General features: G+C 37.2%; 1 protein-coding gene across 1 annotated transcript in view; it reads right to left on the bottom strand.

Annotated features, from left to right (window-relative positions):
• Positions 1-16,650, bottom strand: part of AstA-R1 (allatostatin A receptor 1) — a 148,126-nt gene that overhangs the window by 30,543 nt on the left and 100,933 nt on the right. The window contains exon 4 of the mRNA XM_064698877.1: positions 11,449-12,108. Within this exon, the coding sequence (XP_064554947.1) occupies positions 11,449-11,830 (382 nt within the window). The 5' untranslated portion in view covers positions 11,831-12,108. The remainder of the gene's footprint in view (positions 1-11,448; positions 12,109-16,650) is intronic.

Genomic DNA, 16,650 nt, shown 5'->3' with positions numbered 1-16,650 from the left:
AACAATTGAATAAAACCAAATAAAGCAAAGAATTTCTAAACTAGGGCTGCAAACCCAAAATAAAAGAATTTTGTATGAAATTGTCGATAGTTCAACTTATGGAACGGATCAACTTATTTTTTTTACATCGCTTAATTATAAGACTACTTATTTGTCCTGACTGACTGACCGATTGGTGATTAGCGCACAGCTCAAGCCGTAAGGAAATTTTACTGTAGCTAGCTTAAACTCAATTTCAAAGATCTTCGTTCAAATTAAGTTGAGAGTTGTTTCACAGTTTTCGGGAAATTTATCCCTCCTGGGTGGAAAATGGGGGTCACAGATTGTTTGATCCAAGGTTTATTTTTGTGGACTAAAGATTCATACCATAGGACTAAAGTGGGCGGAATGCATTACCTCCAATATTTGGTTTTTAGATTAATGGACTTGAAACTCATTTTTGGGTAGTAAAGCAAAATATCTTGGGAAAATAGTGGAAAATTACTGTATGCAACTTTTTTATTTACCATCCGATCGGCTTCCAACTCATAGCTGGCTTACAGCTTACAGCTTACCACCTTCAATAACGAAGTTAACTTTGTAGTTTAGAGCTGTGCGTTCCCATTTTTACAGAAAAATGTGGTCTGGTTCGGGTTTCGGGTGGGTCGTTGTTTGTGTAAATGGGTGGATTTTGGAAATATATAATTTCGTATTCTGGGTTCGACCCAATTCAAACTCAGTTTTTAGTCTTGCCTTCGGCACAGTCGTAAAGTACTGTTTAGATGAATTTTGCCGAACATAAGTTATTGCTGTTGCCCAGCAAATTTTGTGGAAGGCACTGCTGGATTGCTGATGGATCAGCTTTGACCGGACCGGCGCAGCTGTGGACGTGGCCTTGGGCAAGGCAAGACCATCCAACACCTAGCTACAGCTGACACAATGGCACATTGGTAGCCATATGACCATCAGGGCTCATATGTTCTCAAAAGCTGCGCCGAAGGGCGTACGGTCGTGGCACATGCATGGCTAGAAGATACATATGTATCTTTGTGAGTAAAATGTGCTTCTGTATACGTTCGGCTACCAAAGCGCACAAGGAGCCAGCAAGTAAAACAATCCGCAAATGTGAGTCTGAAAAATATATTCGCTTTTAATTTGCCAAATTAAAGCTCTGGGAATACATTTTCAAAACACAATCGCTTAAACAATCTAAGCCTAACAAATATGTATATTAACCTCATACAAGCTACTTTCAGATATCGTTTACAACTATCAAAACGATCGATCGTTTTCAGTCTATATAGTTATATTTACAGTTTTATTGTCCTAGGATAAAGATAAGGTAAAAATTAAGCAAACAATTTTATGAACCATTATGAACTTCATCCAACATTGTATTTAGTTTAGGGCTCAATACTGAACGAGTTGATGAGAAAGGTGTAAAGCCTTTTTGGGAACACAGGCGAACGCAGGACAATTCCCTTATCAGTTATTCGTATTGTTTAGCTCTTTTAGAGCTCTCAACTCTGTTTTGCAACTGGATGAAGCACTGATATTCACTGCCACTATGGTTATCAAGGCATGCTTGTGTGTGTGTGTGCGTGTGTTGTGGTGTGTCGTCAGCCATCAGACAGACAATGCATTGAAAAGTAAAACAATAAAATTGTACATGGCCCATAAAAAAGCATAAATATGACGAATGTAAAGAGAAAGACGTAAGGTGGACGCTGGGGGGGCAGCTGGAGGACACGCTTACGCACGATTGCCAGACCATTGTGTGCATATCGTGTGCCTGCATGTGTGCGTATGCGCGTCTGTGTGTGTGTGTGTGTGTGTGTCTGCGAGTGTGGTGCCCACATGGGCATTGTTTGGCACACGTGTGCGCCTGCTTTAAGGCGCTGTGCTCATTGCTGGTTATAAATTTTATCACTAGCAACGCAGTAAAATAAATTTGTGTACCGCCTTGTGGATTTGTGTAAATTTGCACAACGCCAGCCAATACAACATATATGCACACATGCCCACAACACATATACCCCCATAAACAAATGCCATATGCTGCTTAAATATTTTTCATAGCACACTTTTTTGCGCCTCTGCATATTTATTCTTTTCAGCACGACTGCATGTGTGTACACGTGCGAGTGTGCGTGCGTCTGCGTGTGCGATTGCAGCTTACATCAATCGACAAGTGAGGCGGCAGGTTCTCAAATGTCAATTGAATGTTGAATCATCTAGCTTAATGGCGCATTTTAGGCTTCTTACTTGATGCAAGTTAACTTCAGAAATGTTTTTTTTTATTTTTATTAATAAATACGTGCTGTAACCATATTGGAAAATACAACTGCAGGTCGTAAATGATCGGAAAAACTGTTGTATGAAACTATTTTGTTTTGCATTCGATCTGTTTCAAGCTGTCCTTCAAAGATCTTAAATGAATTCAAGACATGCTTCACATAATCCATTTCATGTGTGTATGTTTGTATGTATGCAGTTATATCTGTTTGTATGAGTGTATGTAGATATGTATGCATGTTTACATAAGTTTTTATAAGATCTATCCCCGCTGCAATGTTAATGGAAATTTATATAATTTTGTTTAAAAATATTGGCTTACTAAGCGATTCTCATGAATTCAATTAGATGCTTTGTCAATTCAAAAAACATTATTTGTTTTTTAATCCGTTCCCTCTTATTTGATTCCTCGGTCTTTGTAATCCACACATTCTAACTACTTTGTTATTCTAAATATATATAGTAATATATAAAAAAGTATAAATAAGTTAAAGCAATTCAGAACTGCTTCCTGCTGTTTTTCTTAATAAATTAATATAATTTATTTTCGATTTTATATATGGGCTCATACATTAAACAAATTGCGAAAAAATGTAAAACAAATATCTTTCAATAAATTCCAAATTGTTTCGACCGAATAAGCTGATAAGGAAACATGAAAAAAATCGGAGAAACGAACTATGCCCTGATTTCTGTGTATTTCAAGTCTGAGCTTAGCTTGCACACAAATCTTTTCCAAAAGTTATATATTTTTCATTGATTCAAATATATTTTTGTAAATTCGCTTAAAAATGTCTGCAACACTATCTAAAGATGTCGCTGTTTATAACCAGCAAGGGAATGTACTGTCGCAGAACAGTGTCATAAGCATAACATCCAATTTGGTCGGGATGGTACGGAAATATATGAATCCTCATGAATATTTTATGGCCGTGAAAGAGATGAAACAGATGGAAGTAAATGGCAAGGATGTGACGGTCGAGTATACAGACTGCCAGAATCAGATAATATTCCAACGTCAATTGCGGGAAGTTTACGTTTACCGGCTGAGCACGATAATGGAGAACGACGGCAGCGAAGGAAGTGAGAGCAGTGAGAAAAGTAGTAGAGGAATTACCGACAGCAGTGAGAGCAGTAAGGAAAGTGAAAGGCGTAAGAGACATTTGAGAAGTAAGTTTAGTGATATCAGCTTCTATAGTAGGTATGGTGAAATGAATGAGAACAGCGAGATATATCAGCATACTAAAAATAGTGAGGATTATAAGAATAGCGAAATGGGAACTGACTGTATTAAGAAAAGTGAGAATAGTGGAGGAAGCGCTAAGAGTAAGAGCAGCGAGATGAGTGATAGCAGTGCGAGAAGTGGGTCTACTGAATATAGTGAGCGATGTGAATATAGCGCAGGAAGTGAAAATAGTGAGTGCATTTTATTCAGTGAGGTAAGTGAAATTAGTGCGGGAAGTGAGTGCAGTCGAAGCAGTAAGTGCAGTGTGGGAAATAGCGAGAATGGTAAGAACAGTAAGTTTCATACAAGAACAGAATATGGTACGCTAAGTGACTATGGCAACAGAACTCAATTCAATGAGAATGGCGAACACATTGTGTACACTAGAGAAGGCCAGAAAGTTGAGTATCTCTGTAGAGATGGACATATAATATATTGGGTGAGAGAGTGCAGTGAGAGTAGTGTATACAGTCAAGCTGACCTCTTCAATCCAATAGAGCCATTATCTATTGAGGAAATAGCGAATAGTGAGTACACTGGCGAGTCAAAAGACTATCAAATTGTGCTCTACGATCCAGATTATCCTTTTAATGCCCTGCGTACTGTGAAAACAAAAAGGAGCTCGTGCAGTGTAACAATTGAGAATATAGGCAATATTGAGAATAGCTACGGTCAGTATAGTGACAGAAAAGAGTATAATGAGCATGGTGGTGATGTGTATAGAACACAATACAAGGTAGGATATCATCTTGGTGACTATAATCATTACAGAGAGTATTGCAAGAAGAGGGGGCTTACCAGCAATAGTATAAAATATGATTATTCTGGATACATAGAGTTCTGTAAGAAAAATGAGCATATGGACTATGCGACATATAAAACGTTTGCTAACAATATAGAGCAACGTAGAAGTAATGCAAATGAGAACACGTCTGAGTGCGATGAGTTTACGTCTAAGCATCAGTCTGATAAGTATGATAGGTCTGATGAGTATAATAGGTCTGTTGCGTATGATAGGTCTAATGAGTATAATAAGTCTTATGAGTATGATAGGACGAATAAGTATGATAAGTCTGATGAGTATGTTAAGTCTGATGAGTATGATGACAAGTCTGATGGGCATAAAAGGTTTGATAAGTATGACAAGTCCGATGACAATGATAAGTCTGATGACAATGATAGGTCTGATGACAATGATAGGTCTGATATGTGGGGTAAAGAAGAAGAGAATAATGAGCTTACTGATGGATTTGATGATGAAGACAATTATGTTGTGTATATTAAAAACAGAGAGGAGATTGAGTATGAACTAGAAAGTGATCGACCAATATATTGGGGACTGCCTCGCGGAAAGGGCAGTGAGAGCAGTAAGACCACAATGTCTAGCCGAACTGTGCTGTGCGATCCGCCCGAGTCGACATTACCACTAACTTTAAAAGAAATCTGTGATTCTGATGAAAGTTATGACTCAGAAGAAACATATTCTTATGAGTATGAACGTAAAGGAGTATATGGCTCAGAAGAACATGAACCAAAAGAAGCATATGGCTCAGGAGAAGAGAATGACTCGAAAGAAAAATCAACCCCAGTGAAAATATGCGAAACAAAAGAAGTTTTTTACTCAGATAAAATATATCAGCCAGAAGATGTATCTAAGACGTCATATATGCTTAACCTTTATACAATATTTGATTCGGGCAGAACATTCGACTTTGAGAAAATGTTTGATTTAAGAGAGTTACTCAAGTCTGCCAAGAGGCAATATGGAAGCTGTATGAAAATGCAAACTGATTGGAGACGGTCAGTTGAGATTCCTATATATATTCCAACGGTTTCAAGTGCCCATTTCTTTGAGCCTATGCTCGGTCGACGTATGGAAATTGATCTGACTGCTCAACCATGCATTGTGGACATGCTACATCTGTATACATTTCTGAGCGCCAGAGGCGAGTTCCACCCGGATACCATAATACACGTTCTGATGGTGAGGCATCTGAACACTATGAAACCCAGAGATAAATTGCTCACTCAACTCAACAATCTGGATAAACATATTACAAGAACTATACTCATTTTTCTATTTTTGACAGCCGTGATAATATACTATATTTTCTATATGGAATGGAAAGCTCAGAAATACTTGTTGGGAAAAAAAAAGCGATTTTATTTTTTTTGAAATTGAAATCAGTTCAAATTGTTTTCATTGTGTATTGCAAAATACATCTATTTATTGTGGCGTATAAGAATTATTTCTGTTTTATATTAAAACTATAAAATTGTCTGTAACCTCTCTTAAGTCCCGGGCATAGGCTCGTATCGAGTTGGATAACTATATCATATAGCTGACATAGGAAATATCGGTCGAGCCTTTAATTTTTGTATTCGAACCAAACAGGAGGAAATGTTAAGTATTATAAATACAGAATGATTGCTAAATGTCTGCCAATGTAATTATCCTCAATTGTTTCCAATTCTTCTCTTTATATCCAACAATAATACGAAGAGAATTAAAAGTTTTTTTGAGGAGTCATTTGTACCTTTCTTTCAAACGACTTGTGGTATTAAATTAAAACATCTAAGCGGCTCCTACTCATCTTCTTTCCTATCCCCCCGAAGTGTCGCAAGAAAAGAGTCATTTCCCTTTGATAACAGATAAGAAAGCTATTACGCTAATGAAAGCCGTAATTAAAAGGGGGACATTTTTATCTTCCGCGATAAATAATTTTAGCAACGAAATGGCATCTTAAAAGTTTAATACTCCCATGTCATCAAATTAAAAGAGATGAGAGCGCTGTAGTCGACTATATCTGACTGTGCGAGTGTATTGCACAGGGTATAATTATAATTATAAGTTAGTTAATAAGACCCATCTTGATTACTGGCTGCTTGACTCTAAATCTGAAACCATACAGCAATCACTTTCCGATTGTAACCCAAGGAATCATCGATTTTTGGGTCTGATTTTCAGAGAGAACAAAATTTGGCTTACTCTGTGAAGCGAGCCCACAAATATTTATTTTTTCTGCTTAGAGATAAAAGACAAGAAACTATTTTGTTAGAAGCTACTAGTCGATGATTCCTCGATATTTTTTATTATATTGTGTAGTGCAATGTATATTTACATGCATGGGATTTTTGCGCAGGCAAAATCATTTTGATTTTTGTCTAGACAGTTTGAGTAGAGTAAATATCTTGATTTTTGATTTATTGTGAACAGCAAAATTGCAACTTAACTATATTTTAAATTAAAAATGTGGCCCAAAAGGCTCAATATTGCCCCAAAAATAGGGAAACGTTTTGCTGTTCGTTCAAGTTGCATGTGGCGACATATAAACCAACAACTATCGATGGTACTCAATGATGCTTAGTTAAATGTGGGGTGTCTGCTGTACACACGCACACACACACAAACAAGAACAATAAGAACAACTTTTATAAAGACTGTTTTTAGCTCGCCCCAAAAACCAATGGATGCCCAGCAACTGGGCCTGAAAGCGACCTGATGCAAGGTGACACTTGAACGCCATGGCATTCCACAGCAGGGGTGCGTGTGTGTTGGTGTGTGTGTGTGTGTGTGTGTGTGTGTGTGTGTGCATGTGCACACTTGTGCATGCGTGTGTGTGCCTTAGCTGCTCTATCGTGGACAAGCAGAGAAAATCTCAACAGCAAAGTCGTTCTCCATGCAATTTTTGCAACCTTGGCTCAAGTCGCCACCTTTGCAGCCACACCTGCATAAATGTGCGTGTGTGTGTGTGGTTGATTGCGTCAAGGTGTCACATGCTGCGCTGCTGTTGCATTGTTGTTTTCAGTGAAATAACAGCAAAAGTAACAGAAGCTAAAAATAAATGCCATCCAGTTAAAGGCAGCAGCTGATAATAAAAAAAAATAATCATGCCACAGCACTATGGGGAAAATGTATACTTTCTGTGGCATAAATATGCTATAATCTTGCTTATATTGATGGGAAAGATTGAAAAAAAAGGGACTGTCGCCGAGGTCAACAACAATTAAAACGAATTCCTATTAAAAATTGAATAAATTTCACTTTTGGACGCTTGCGATTCTATATTTACGTATGTATTTCATCTCGATTCACCCATTTAGAATACGTTTTATAATCTGTTTTTTAATACAATACGTTTATGATCATTGCCTTGTTTACTTTACGCTGATTTTTAACATTACAGATAGTATGAGCAATAGAAACCCAATTTGATCGACCCTATATTCTCAAATTAGAATTAAATTGCTTAAATCGTCAAGTTTGTTAGGTTACTGATTACTCTTCTATAAATAATACTTATATATATTTAACTAACACTTAACACTAACAAAACCTATATATCAGAGATATCGAGTACCTTGCCACTCCATTTCCATTTCTAAACCGATTCTAAAGTAGTAGTAAGAGATAGTAGTTTGGTAGATTCGAATTCTGTTGAGCCCCGTTGAAAGGATTCATTATTAACGAATAAGTTGACTCTGAAATTCTAATATTATAAAAACCGTATAAAGAATAGTCGTAAGATGGGTATATTGAGTCGTCAAAATGCTTTCATTTGCACTTAGCGCGGTGCAATAAGAAACATTCCCCGTTCCGGCATGCCCGACTAGGAGACACTATGTACCCAGCGCCAAGCTGTTCTTACAAACATTCGAATATAGAGCAAAAGACGCTGTGCATGTCATGTCCTTAACGTGGTCTATCAGATGACATGTAACTAAGCGCGACAGATATTCCCATGGCATGGCAATCAAAGACGTCATCAGTAAGCGTGTATTTCAAGAGGTGATATCCACGTTTCAATGTATGTGCGTATGAAGATCTATTAGGTTACCTTCGACCTGCCCACAGAGTTTCGACCTTTCGAGGATTCATGACTAGAGCAGTTTCTTTTTTTGAATTTTATTTTAGCTTTTCTTACTGTAGGCTTCAAAGTTAAAAGTTATATTCAAATGCATGCGAGCTTTTCTGTTGCCAGGCACCTGTTACCTAACCGTTTCCATCCCCACTGCGAACTTCTCTCTGCTTGCTCTCTCGGGTAAATGCCACTTTGTCAGGACTGGGCGTTATTTTGATAAATGATTTGTAAATGAACGTGTGAGTTTTATTGCAAATTATGAGCAAAATTAGACTCGCTTGCCAGAACCGCCTCCGCCCACTCTTGCCGCTCTTCATCCCTGGGCAACGTAATCGCCATTGGGTGGGTGTTTAAACGAAAGAGATTTGGCTGGTTGGGATGTGAGTGCAAGTGTATTTATGGCTTATGGAAAGATAATTTGTCAAAGTGCCAGCCAAGCAAGCAGCTGCATCAGTATCAACCTCAGTGTCTGCCTTTGACTCGTATCTTCAAGCCTTAAATGGATGTCTGTGCTCTGCATTTTATGGCAAATTAACAGACTCTAATGTGCTGCCTCCAGGCAGTGTCTATCGGTGTTAGCGTATTAGTGAGCTGAAGTTATGCAAATATATGTAAAAGGCGAGTCTGCGTGAAAGTTAAATCTTTCATAATAATTTAAGCTCACAAGTTATGGTTTGTAATCTTCTTCGTGGCAGCTGCAAAAGTTTCAAATCAATTGGCTTAACTTTTTATTGCAGTTAACCTTAAGTTAAATAACATTATACTTGATGTGATTATAAGGAAACGCGTCAAGTTCTACAATCGCATAATATATTTCATATTAAATATGCCTGAAATTGAACCAAAGCTACAAACTTGTGTTGATAATAATCAACGGACTTATGTGATATTGTGACATTTGCCGAGCCACTCGTACTGTCAGTCAGAAAATGCAACATTTTAATAAATACTGTTCGAAGTGGGCAATGTGACAGGCAATTTATAAAAGCTAACGAGTACAAGCGAGGTTTTAATGTCATTTTAATAATTGTTATATTGAAGAAAAGCAATAGAATAACATGAATAATAATACATAAAATATCAATGTAATCCATTTAAATAAACAGTTTCTTGGCTGAGCGTACACTTTACGTCAGCATCTATGTGCCAAAAGGGACATCTTGGATGACATCTCCAACAGCAAACCACTAAATTCTGACATCTGTCAACACCAATATTGGGCCAGAAAAAAAAAGAAGAAATTTTAGCCACGAAAAGCGAAAGGCAGCTAACAAAATGATGGATAGAAACAAACATAGCAATATTTGTGGCTTATTTGTAATATATGTTTCATTTTTGGGTTGAAAAAAGAAAAACAGACAGAAAAAAAAAAACAAAGAGACATCTGCATTGACTCATTGCCACTTCAATTTGCATTTGGCTTTGTCGGATAAAGTTGGCATCCTTTGTGACACACAGCACCACAGGGATGGAGACATGTCACAAATGATGTTGGCCAGAAACAGCTGTGGGGCAGCAACAAATTTGTAACTGGCGCATGGAAAATCGTGTTATAAATTTTGTAATTGGCCACTCAAGCGTGCTCATAGACGTGGTCAGAGTTTTCAGATTTCAGGTTCCCACTTGCCAGTTGCCAGTTGCCAGTTGCCAGTTGCTCTGCTGCCTGTTGGCCAATACGGGCATAATCCTTTCCGTGGCTTGAGGCATAGCCAACTGCACAACAGCCAGGATACGAAATCCGTTTAGCTTTGCCCATGGTTTTTTTTATTTATATTTTTTAATACCCAGTAAAGTATATAGGAAGGGTATGTTGGAGCTGCTTGATATACAATAATCGAGGCCCGCTTTAACAGTAAAAATATGTGCAGCTGCTTGAATCTAAAAAATAATTTCGATCGATCTTTAAATGCTTATAAATCATAAATTTGTTTAACAAATATTTAACTAAATCAAAACAAGGCTGCAAGTAAAGAAAAAATTGTTGCTACGGTTGACAATTCGAATTCTGTTTGTGAACCTGGTTTTCCACATTCATTATCCATATCCAGGTTTTATTTCATGCCTTGACTTTGTAGTTGAGTAGTTGTGTGTAGTTTCAACTGTTGACGGTTAAATTATCGGTTAATGTTAATATTACATTCATAATGTAAAATACATAAAGTAATAATAAATTGTATGCTTTCTAAACTATGATTATATTAGACAAAATCAGTAAGTTGTAAAGTTGGGTTCAACAGATGGACTTGCTTAAAATCAATATTAACCTTTGCACGTTGTGAACTGGGTAGACAAAAAGTATTAGTTTGTCTTCCTTCGTGTTGTGGTTATTCCCTTACAAATTCTTAACACTATAGTCTATGTACTATCTCCCAGGCAATATGATATTCCACAACCCAACCGACACCCGTTTCCATGGTACTAAAATGCATTTTTTAACATCCTTAAAAGACAGATGGACTCTTCATAACGACTAGACTTAGTTGAGAGTGCCCGACCAGGAGATACTCCGTATCAATTTTATACACACATAAATGTATAGCTTGTCGATGGCTCCTACTGCCTGTTACAGCCGTTGGCCCACGGAATCGGCCTCCCAAAAGGCATAATTCATAGTCTCTGAAGCTTTTGCATATTCGCTCATCAAATGGCACTCAAAATGCGGCCGTAAACCGGAGAGTGCAACAAAATCTGTTGTATAAACGTTGTTAATGCAACAAACTGAATGTGGTGAACGTAAAGTTGCAATGCGCTGGCCTCGGCCCCAACTTTTGCTGTTGCACACACATTTGGGGCATATAAAAAATCAATTAGCTCGGTGGCTGGCTTTCTGGAGCTGTGCGTGGCACGTTTATGGATGGCATATTAAGGCCGGGAAATGAACGGCTTGCCAACAATACATATTTGCAATTATTACGCATAATTTGGCAAAAGTCAACGGCCATTCGGCTATCAACCGGGGCTGGCTAATGTAACGACCTCTGAGGGTTTTATTGGCTCTGGGCCATAAAAAGATGAGGACGATGGATGGTTCAGACTTAGGCAGCTGCAATTACGGAACGAAGGCAGTTAAGTGGGAAAGAGACTTACCCAATATGACGAGCGCATTGCCCAGGAGTCCGGCGAAGCCAATAATGCCAAAAAATACCGGCACAATGATGGACACAATACGCTCCAATGGCCAATTGTCTTCGTCCTGTTCCAAATCCATTTCCAGCAGATTGTCTGGCCGCATCGAACTATTTAAACGGTCCAACGCGGTGCTGCCAGCCGCATCGTTGCTGCTATTGTTGCTAATTTTGTTGTTGTTGTTGTTGTTGTTGTTACCGGTGCTATTGCTGCATTCACTGGGACTGACCCAATCGGCACATTCAACGGCTGCTGCCCCATGACTGCCAGTCGGCCAAAAGCTAATTAGCACTGTCAGAGCCAGCGCAATTGCCAGCCGATGGCTGCTCAGGCCCATTGCCATGCCCTTTTTTATAACCGCTCGCAAGTACTTCTTAATTACCTCCAAGCTGTTATCGTTGCTCTCACAGCTATTGTTGTTGCAGCTTGGCTTTGTTTTCCATACAATTCTGATCAAAACTTTCTATGTGTACGTGTTGATTTTACATTTTCAGCACGCCCGCCCTGCCACGCCTTTTATATGAGCAGTGTAATTTGCATTGAAGTGGTTCCGGAATGCAAATGGGGCCCGTCAAGGAGGCAAGTTGGGTATGTGTCTGCGTGCTGACCGTGAATAATAGCCTGCAAAAGTTATTAAAGAGCATTTGGTTAGCAATTTTTAATATGTGGTACACAGATACAAATATATTTAACTATACCAATTTTTATATATACACCATATACAGTATTATATATATCAAATTCTGTTTAATAGATGTGGCTCAAACCGTGAATCGAACTTGTATATTTCTCTAAAAAACTGGCTCCATTCAGGATACACCTTTCTTTTTTAATGAATGGGGGAATAATTTTATAATTTGTGTGTCCTTCCACTGCTAATTAATATGTGACCCGCGCCGTACGCATAATGCTAATGCCTCAGTTATTCAATGAATTCAGCATTGGCTGATGTATTTTTATTAGGTATGCATATGAATAAAACTCGTCCTGAACCACGCCCATCGCTAAACTGCTTGACCGCGTTTTCGCGGAATAAAATGCAATCAACTGAATGTTTCATAATTTTTATTTTAATGGCTGTAATTATATATGCATATACTTCCAATCTAAATGTGTGTGTTCTCTGGTATAATAATAATAATACATTTAACTATAAATAACTAGATTATACTGGTCAGTTGTCTGATTGACTGATTGACAGATTGACGTACCCTTCATACGTTTCCTCCGACCTGCAAACTGATTTGCACAGATCCCTGTGACTGGTTTCACCCTTTTGCGAAAATCAACAAAAAATATATAAAATAAATTTTAATGAGTTATTTGCAATTTATTATATGATATTCGCACAGACTCAAAGACACAAAGAAATATATCATGAACTTTCGGATGAAATTAAGAAGCTAATACAATTAAAATTGCGTAAATCACAAAAAGATAGACGTATTCAAAGCCCAAAATCATGTGTGGCTAAACTGTGACTCTGGTTTTTTGTAATAAGTAGTGATATTCGAAAGAAGTGAGAACGCTGTAGTTGACTTTGATCGACTACAATATTCTCTGTATGCCTCACTCAATAAAATATTTTGGAGCAACACGCTTTGGATTTGTCATGAAACATAGTCCAATATGAATTCCAGGATTTTTTGCAGGTACTCATTAATGAATTTATGAATAACTCATAAGCTCATGTGCGGCTGACTTTGAATTAAAAAAGTGAAATATTTCGAATCTGTGAATATTGTACGAGAATCTACATAGAAAATTATGTATATCTGTCTCTTGTCGATAATTCGATATTTATTGATACCATGATCTTATTCTACGGGTGGTATATAAAACAATTTACTTTAAATTTCAAGTCTCCAGCATTTGTATGGGTGCCAGTTCCATTTGCGGCGTATGGGGCTTTGGCTTTCCATCTTGAAAATAATTCTACGAGCAGTAAAATGCAATATGCCACGAAAGCAAATTAAGAATCTGCGACATGGTACATACATCCACACACATAATGAAATTACAGCCGCACAATTTAAATTAAAAGTAAATGAGAACCTTGCCAGAGTTTTTTTGCAATCTGTTTTATTGTATACGGCCAAAATATTTGTTAAGGTGCAAATATAAGTTTTTGAAGCTATCATGGAAGAGAAGGAGATGGATTTTTGAAGCTCCGAATAAGTTTAGGCTCATGCTCAATTCAAGCAAACGAACCAAGTCTGTCAAAAAAGCTGTTATCCTTCGCTTTTAGCCACATCAGTTATTCCCCTAAAGTTATTTCTCTTATCTGGAAAGTAAGTTTGGAACAACCGGAGTACATAAAGGAGATTTGGGTTTGAAATTTAAAAATGAATACAGATAAACATTGGTAATCGAAAATCTGTCAAGATATTATTTCTTTAAGCCCATGACCAATATGAAAAATAGGGGTCTAAGTTTATTTGGGGAAAAGTTTAATTTTGGTCCAATCGGCCTAAATTTCAAGGTACTTTTATAAAAAATATCGAATGAATATTTAATCGATTCAGAAAATTGCTGGAAAATTAAGGCATAAGATTTTGGCCTGGCAAAGCCGGGTGAAGTAGGATGTATGTGCCATGCCATATGACAGGCATAATATGTTGACAGTTGGCTTTAACTGTTAAATAATATAAGGCCTAGACGCATTAAGGGAAAAAGCACGAGTCATGAGTGGGAATGCGACAGAGGCCAATGAGAAACGACGACAACGTCCGTACGTAATTGAGAACGACTAAATTCTGCGGAAACATTCATTGGCTGCCAGTTTCACAATATTCTGGAAATCGATTTCTCAATAATAATAATTTCCTGTACACGTGTCAATAGCTCTTATATAAATTTATTATAAATACATTTTTGATATTGTGATATTGTGAGAGTTTTTGCAAAAGATACAATCATTTTTATACTCATTCACAAAGTGCAGAGAGTATTTTGATTATATGCCATGTTCGACTGCTTTTATTGAGTTCCAGTAATGGAAATTTATTCCGAATCTTGGGAAGAACAGCAGTTGGATTCTTTATCTTTGTAGTATGGCAGCGCATTAAAGTTTCTTTTGACTTTTCGATTATGATTGCCTTATAGAAAAGGGCATTTTAATATGTATTTATTCTAAATTGAGCTCCAAAAAAAGAAAGCATCAGAATAAGCTTCTTTAAAGTACGTATGTATGTATATTAAATGTGAGGTTCGTTTGTTTTTTTAAATTGTTCATTAATTAATATTATTAAAAAAGTACTATGTTTTTTTATTTTTTGCACCGCGATTGGCTTTCAAACCCAAACACCTGCTTTCACTTGCACGTTATTTTCACGGCAACACCGAGGCAGCCGATTCCCCAATCTGGAGGGACCAGAATGATAATTTAGACGAGTTTAACCAAACTCATCATGTCGACAACAAATTTTTAATCAAGACTATAAAATTTTAAAAAAGGTCCATTTGGAGATTTGGTTTGTGCTAGTGGAAGCACATTATAAATTGCGGCCTTTACAATGGATAGTTTAAATGGATTTGTTGCATCGGAGTGCTTTAGATTGTTCTGATCGAATAGGTCATCAAATTGCTGTACTGGCTAAACTTCGCTGTAAAAGCAGGTTAAGTCGGCAAAGGCAACCAAATATTCAATTCCGCCGTTATCTAACTTGTGAGGATGGAACTTATGGCGGAGCAAGGCAACCCAAATATTTATGAGAGAGCCACAGGGAAACGATTTGTTGTAGATATCGGAAAAAATAGTTCAGTTCGGACGACGCTTGATGTTTTGACAGACGTCAGGGCGGCTCCCAACATCGGTGCTGCCTATATATACAGACATGATCAGTGTTATCGATAATATAACTGGTAATTGGTCAAGAAGAGAGTGTCTAAATTGGAGCGCATCAGTCAGTGCTGATTTAGGGACTGAACGGTGGTGCCTAATGTTATCCGATGCATTCCACCGACTGATATGAATGCTAGGCAACTGTTGCTGGAAGGGCTTAATGTAAAAAGATTGTATAAATGCTTGTTTGGCGTACAATTGATTGATGGCAAAGTCGTCGCGTTGGCTCTGGCTAATGGCCAACAATTTAAAGAAAATTCAATTTCATGGACGCTTGCCCCACAATCACTGCGCTTAAATCTTGGGTTCCCTGTCGCATAGCAACAGCTCCTTTATTTGCCGGCCAATCCATAAACAGTTTTCCCACAAAGCAATTGGCCAAGAAGCTATAAATCAAAATAGCTTAAAATGCTCAACACAAATCGACTATTCAGTATTCAACATTCATTCATTCAGTCGTTCTCAATCGATTTAGATAGCAGCCATAAGACTGCGTTCCTAGTCAACAATTATGAAGATGAAGCTGTAAACTGCTTGTTTATAATTTATTCATGGTATACATTTCTGAATTTATTATAAAAGCATTGAACATTTTTGCTTATATGGTTATTATATCCAGGGCCGGATTTCCAAGTAACGCTCGACAATAGTATTGATATAAGGTGCTATTGGCTTTATTATTATAAATATATTATAAGTAGTATTTATGATGTTCTCTGTGGAATATACCAGCAATTGTGTTTCCATTCATTTGTACCAGCTTTTGTTCTACAATGCTAAATGTTCTACAATCGACAGAATCTACTACTTCTATATCTATCGGGGCTGTTCTAGATTTTGAAAAAAAAGTTTTGCCTGCGAGTTGTCGGAATGAAAAGTAAATTGCAGAATAAACTAAAATATGTTTTGTCTTGCCTCGTCTGCAAATTAATTGTTATTTCATTTGTTCATTCCATTTCATTCTTTCTGTTGAAAAGCAATTGCAATTTTCACAGATGAACTTTTATTTATTTAGCTGAGTATTTCTTTTTTGAAAAATTATTATTTAAAAATTGCTTGAAAAAACAAAGCGCAACCTTGTTCCCAATTAAGGCTGCGTTAGGCCAATACAAAAAAATTATTGCCTTTGGCATTTTAAGCAATAAGTTGATGAAAAAGCATACAGCTACCAATTGCTATGGAAGGAAAGCTATTCGAAATCCATTCTTACTCAATCGGAATCACGACCATCACAATAGAAACGAGTTGAAATGTATCAAAGTTTCAAAAAACTTCCTATTGCATAAATCTTCGAAATCAACTTTTAAAAATGTGTTTGA

Source organism: Drosophila montana, unplaced genomic scaffold (assembly GCF_035044405.1).
Source record: "Drosophila montana isolate Dmon_TW-CO22-7 unplaced genomic scaffold, ASM3504440v1 contig_1624_1, whole genome shotgun sequence".
Lineage (NCBI taxonomy): Eukaryota > Metazoa > Arthropoda > Insecta > Diptera > Drosophilidae > Drosophila > Drosophila montana.
Note: the sequence above shows the minus strand (reverse complement) of the source record. Positions and strands in the feature narration are given on the sequence as shown.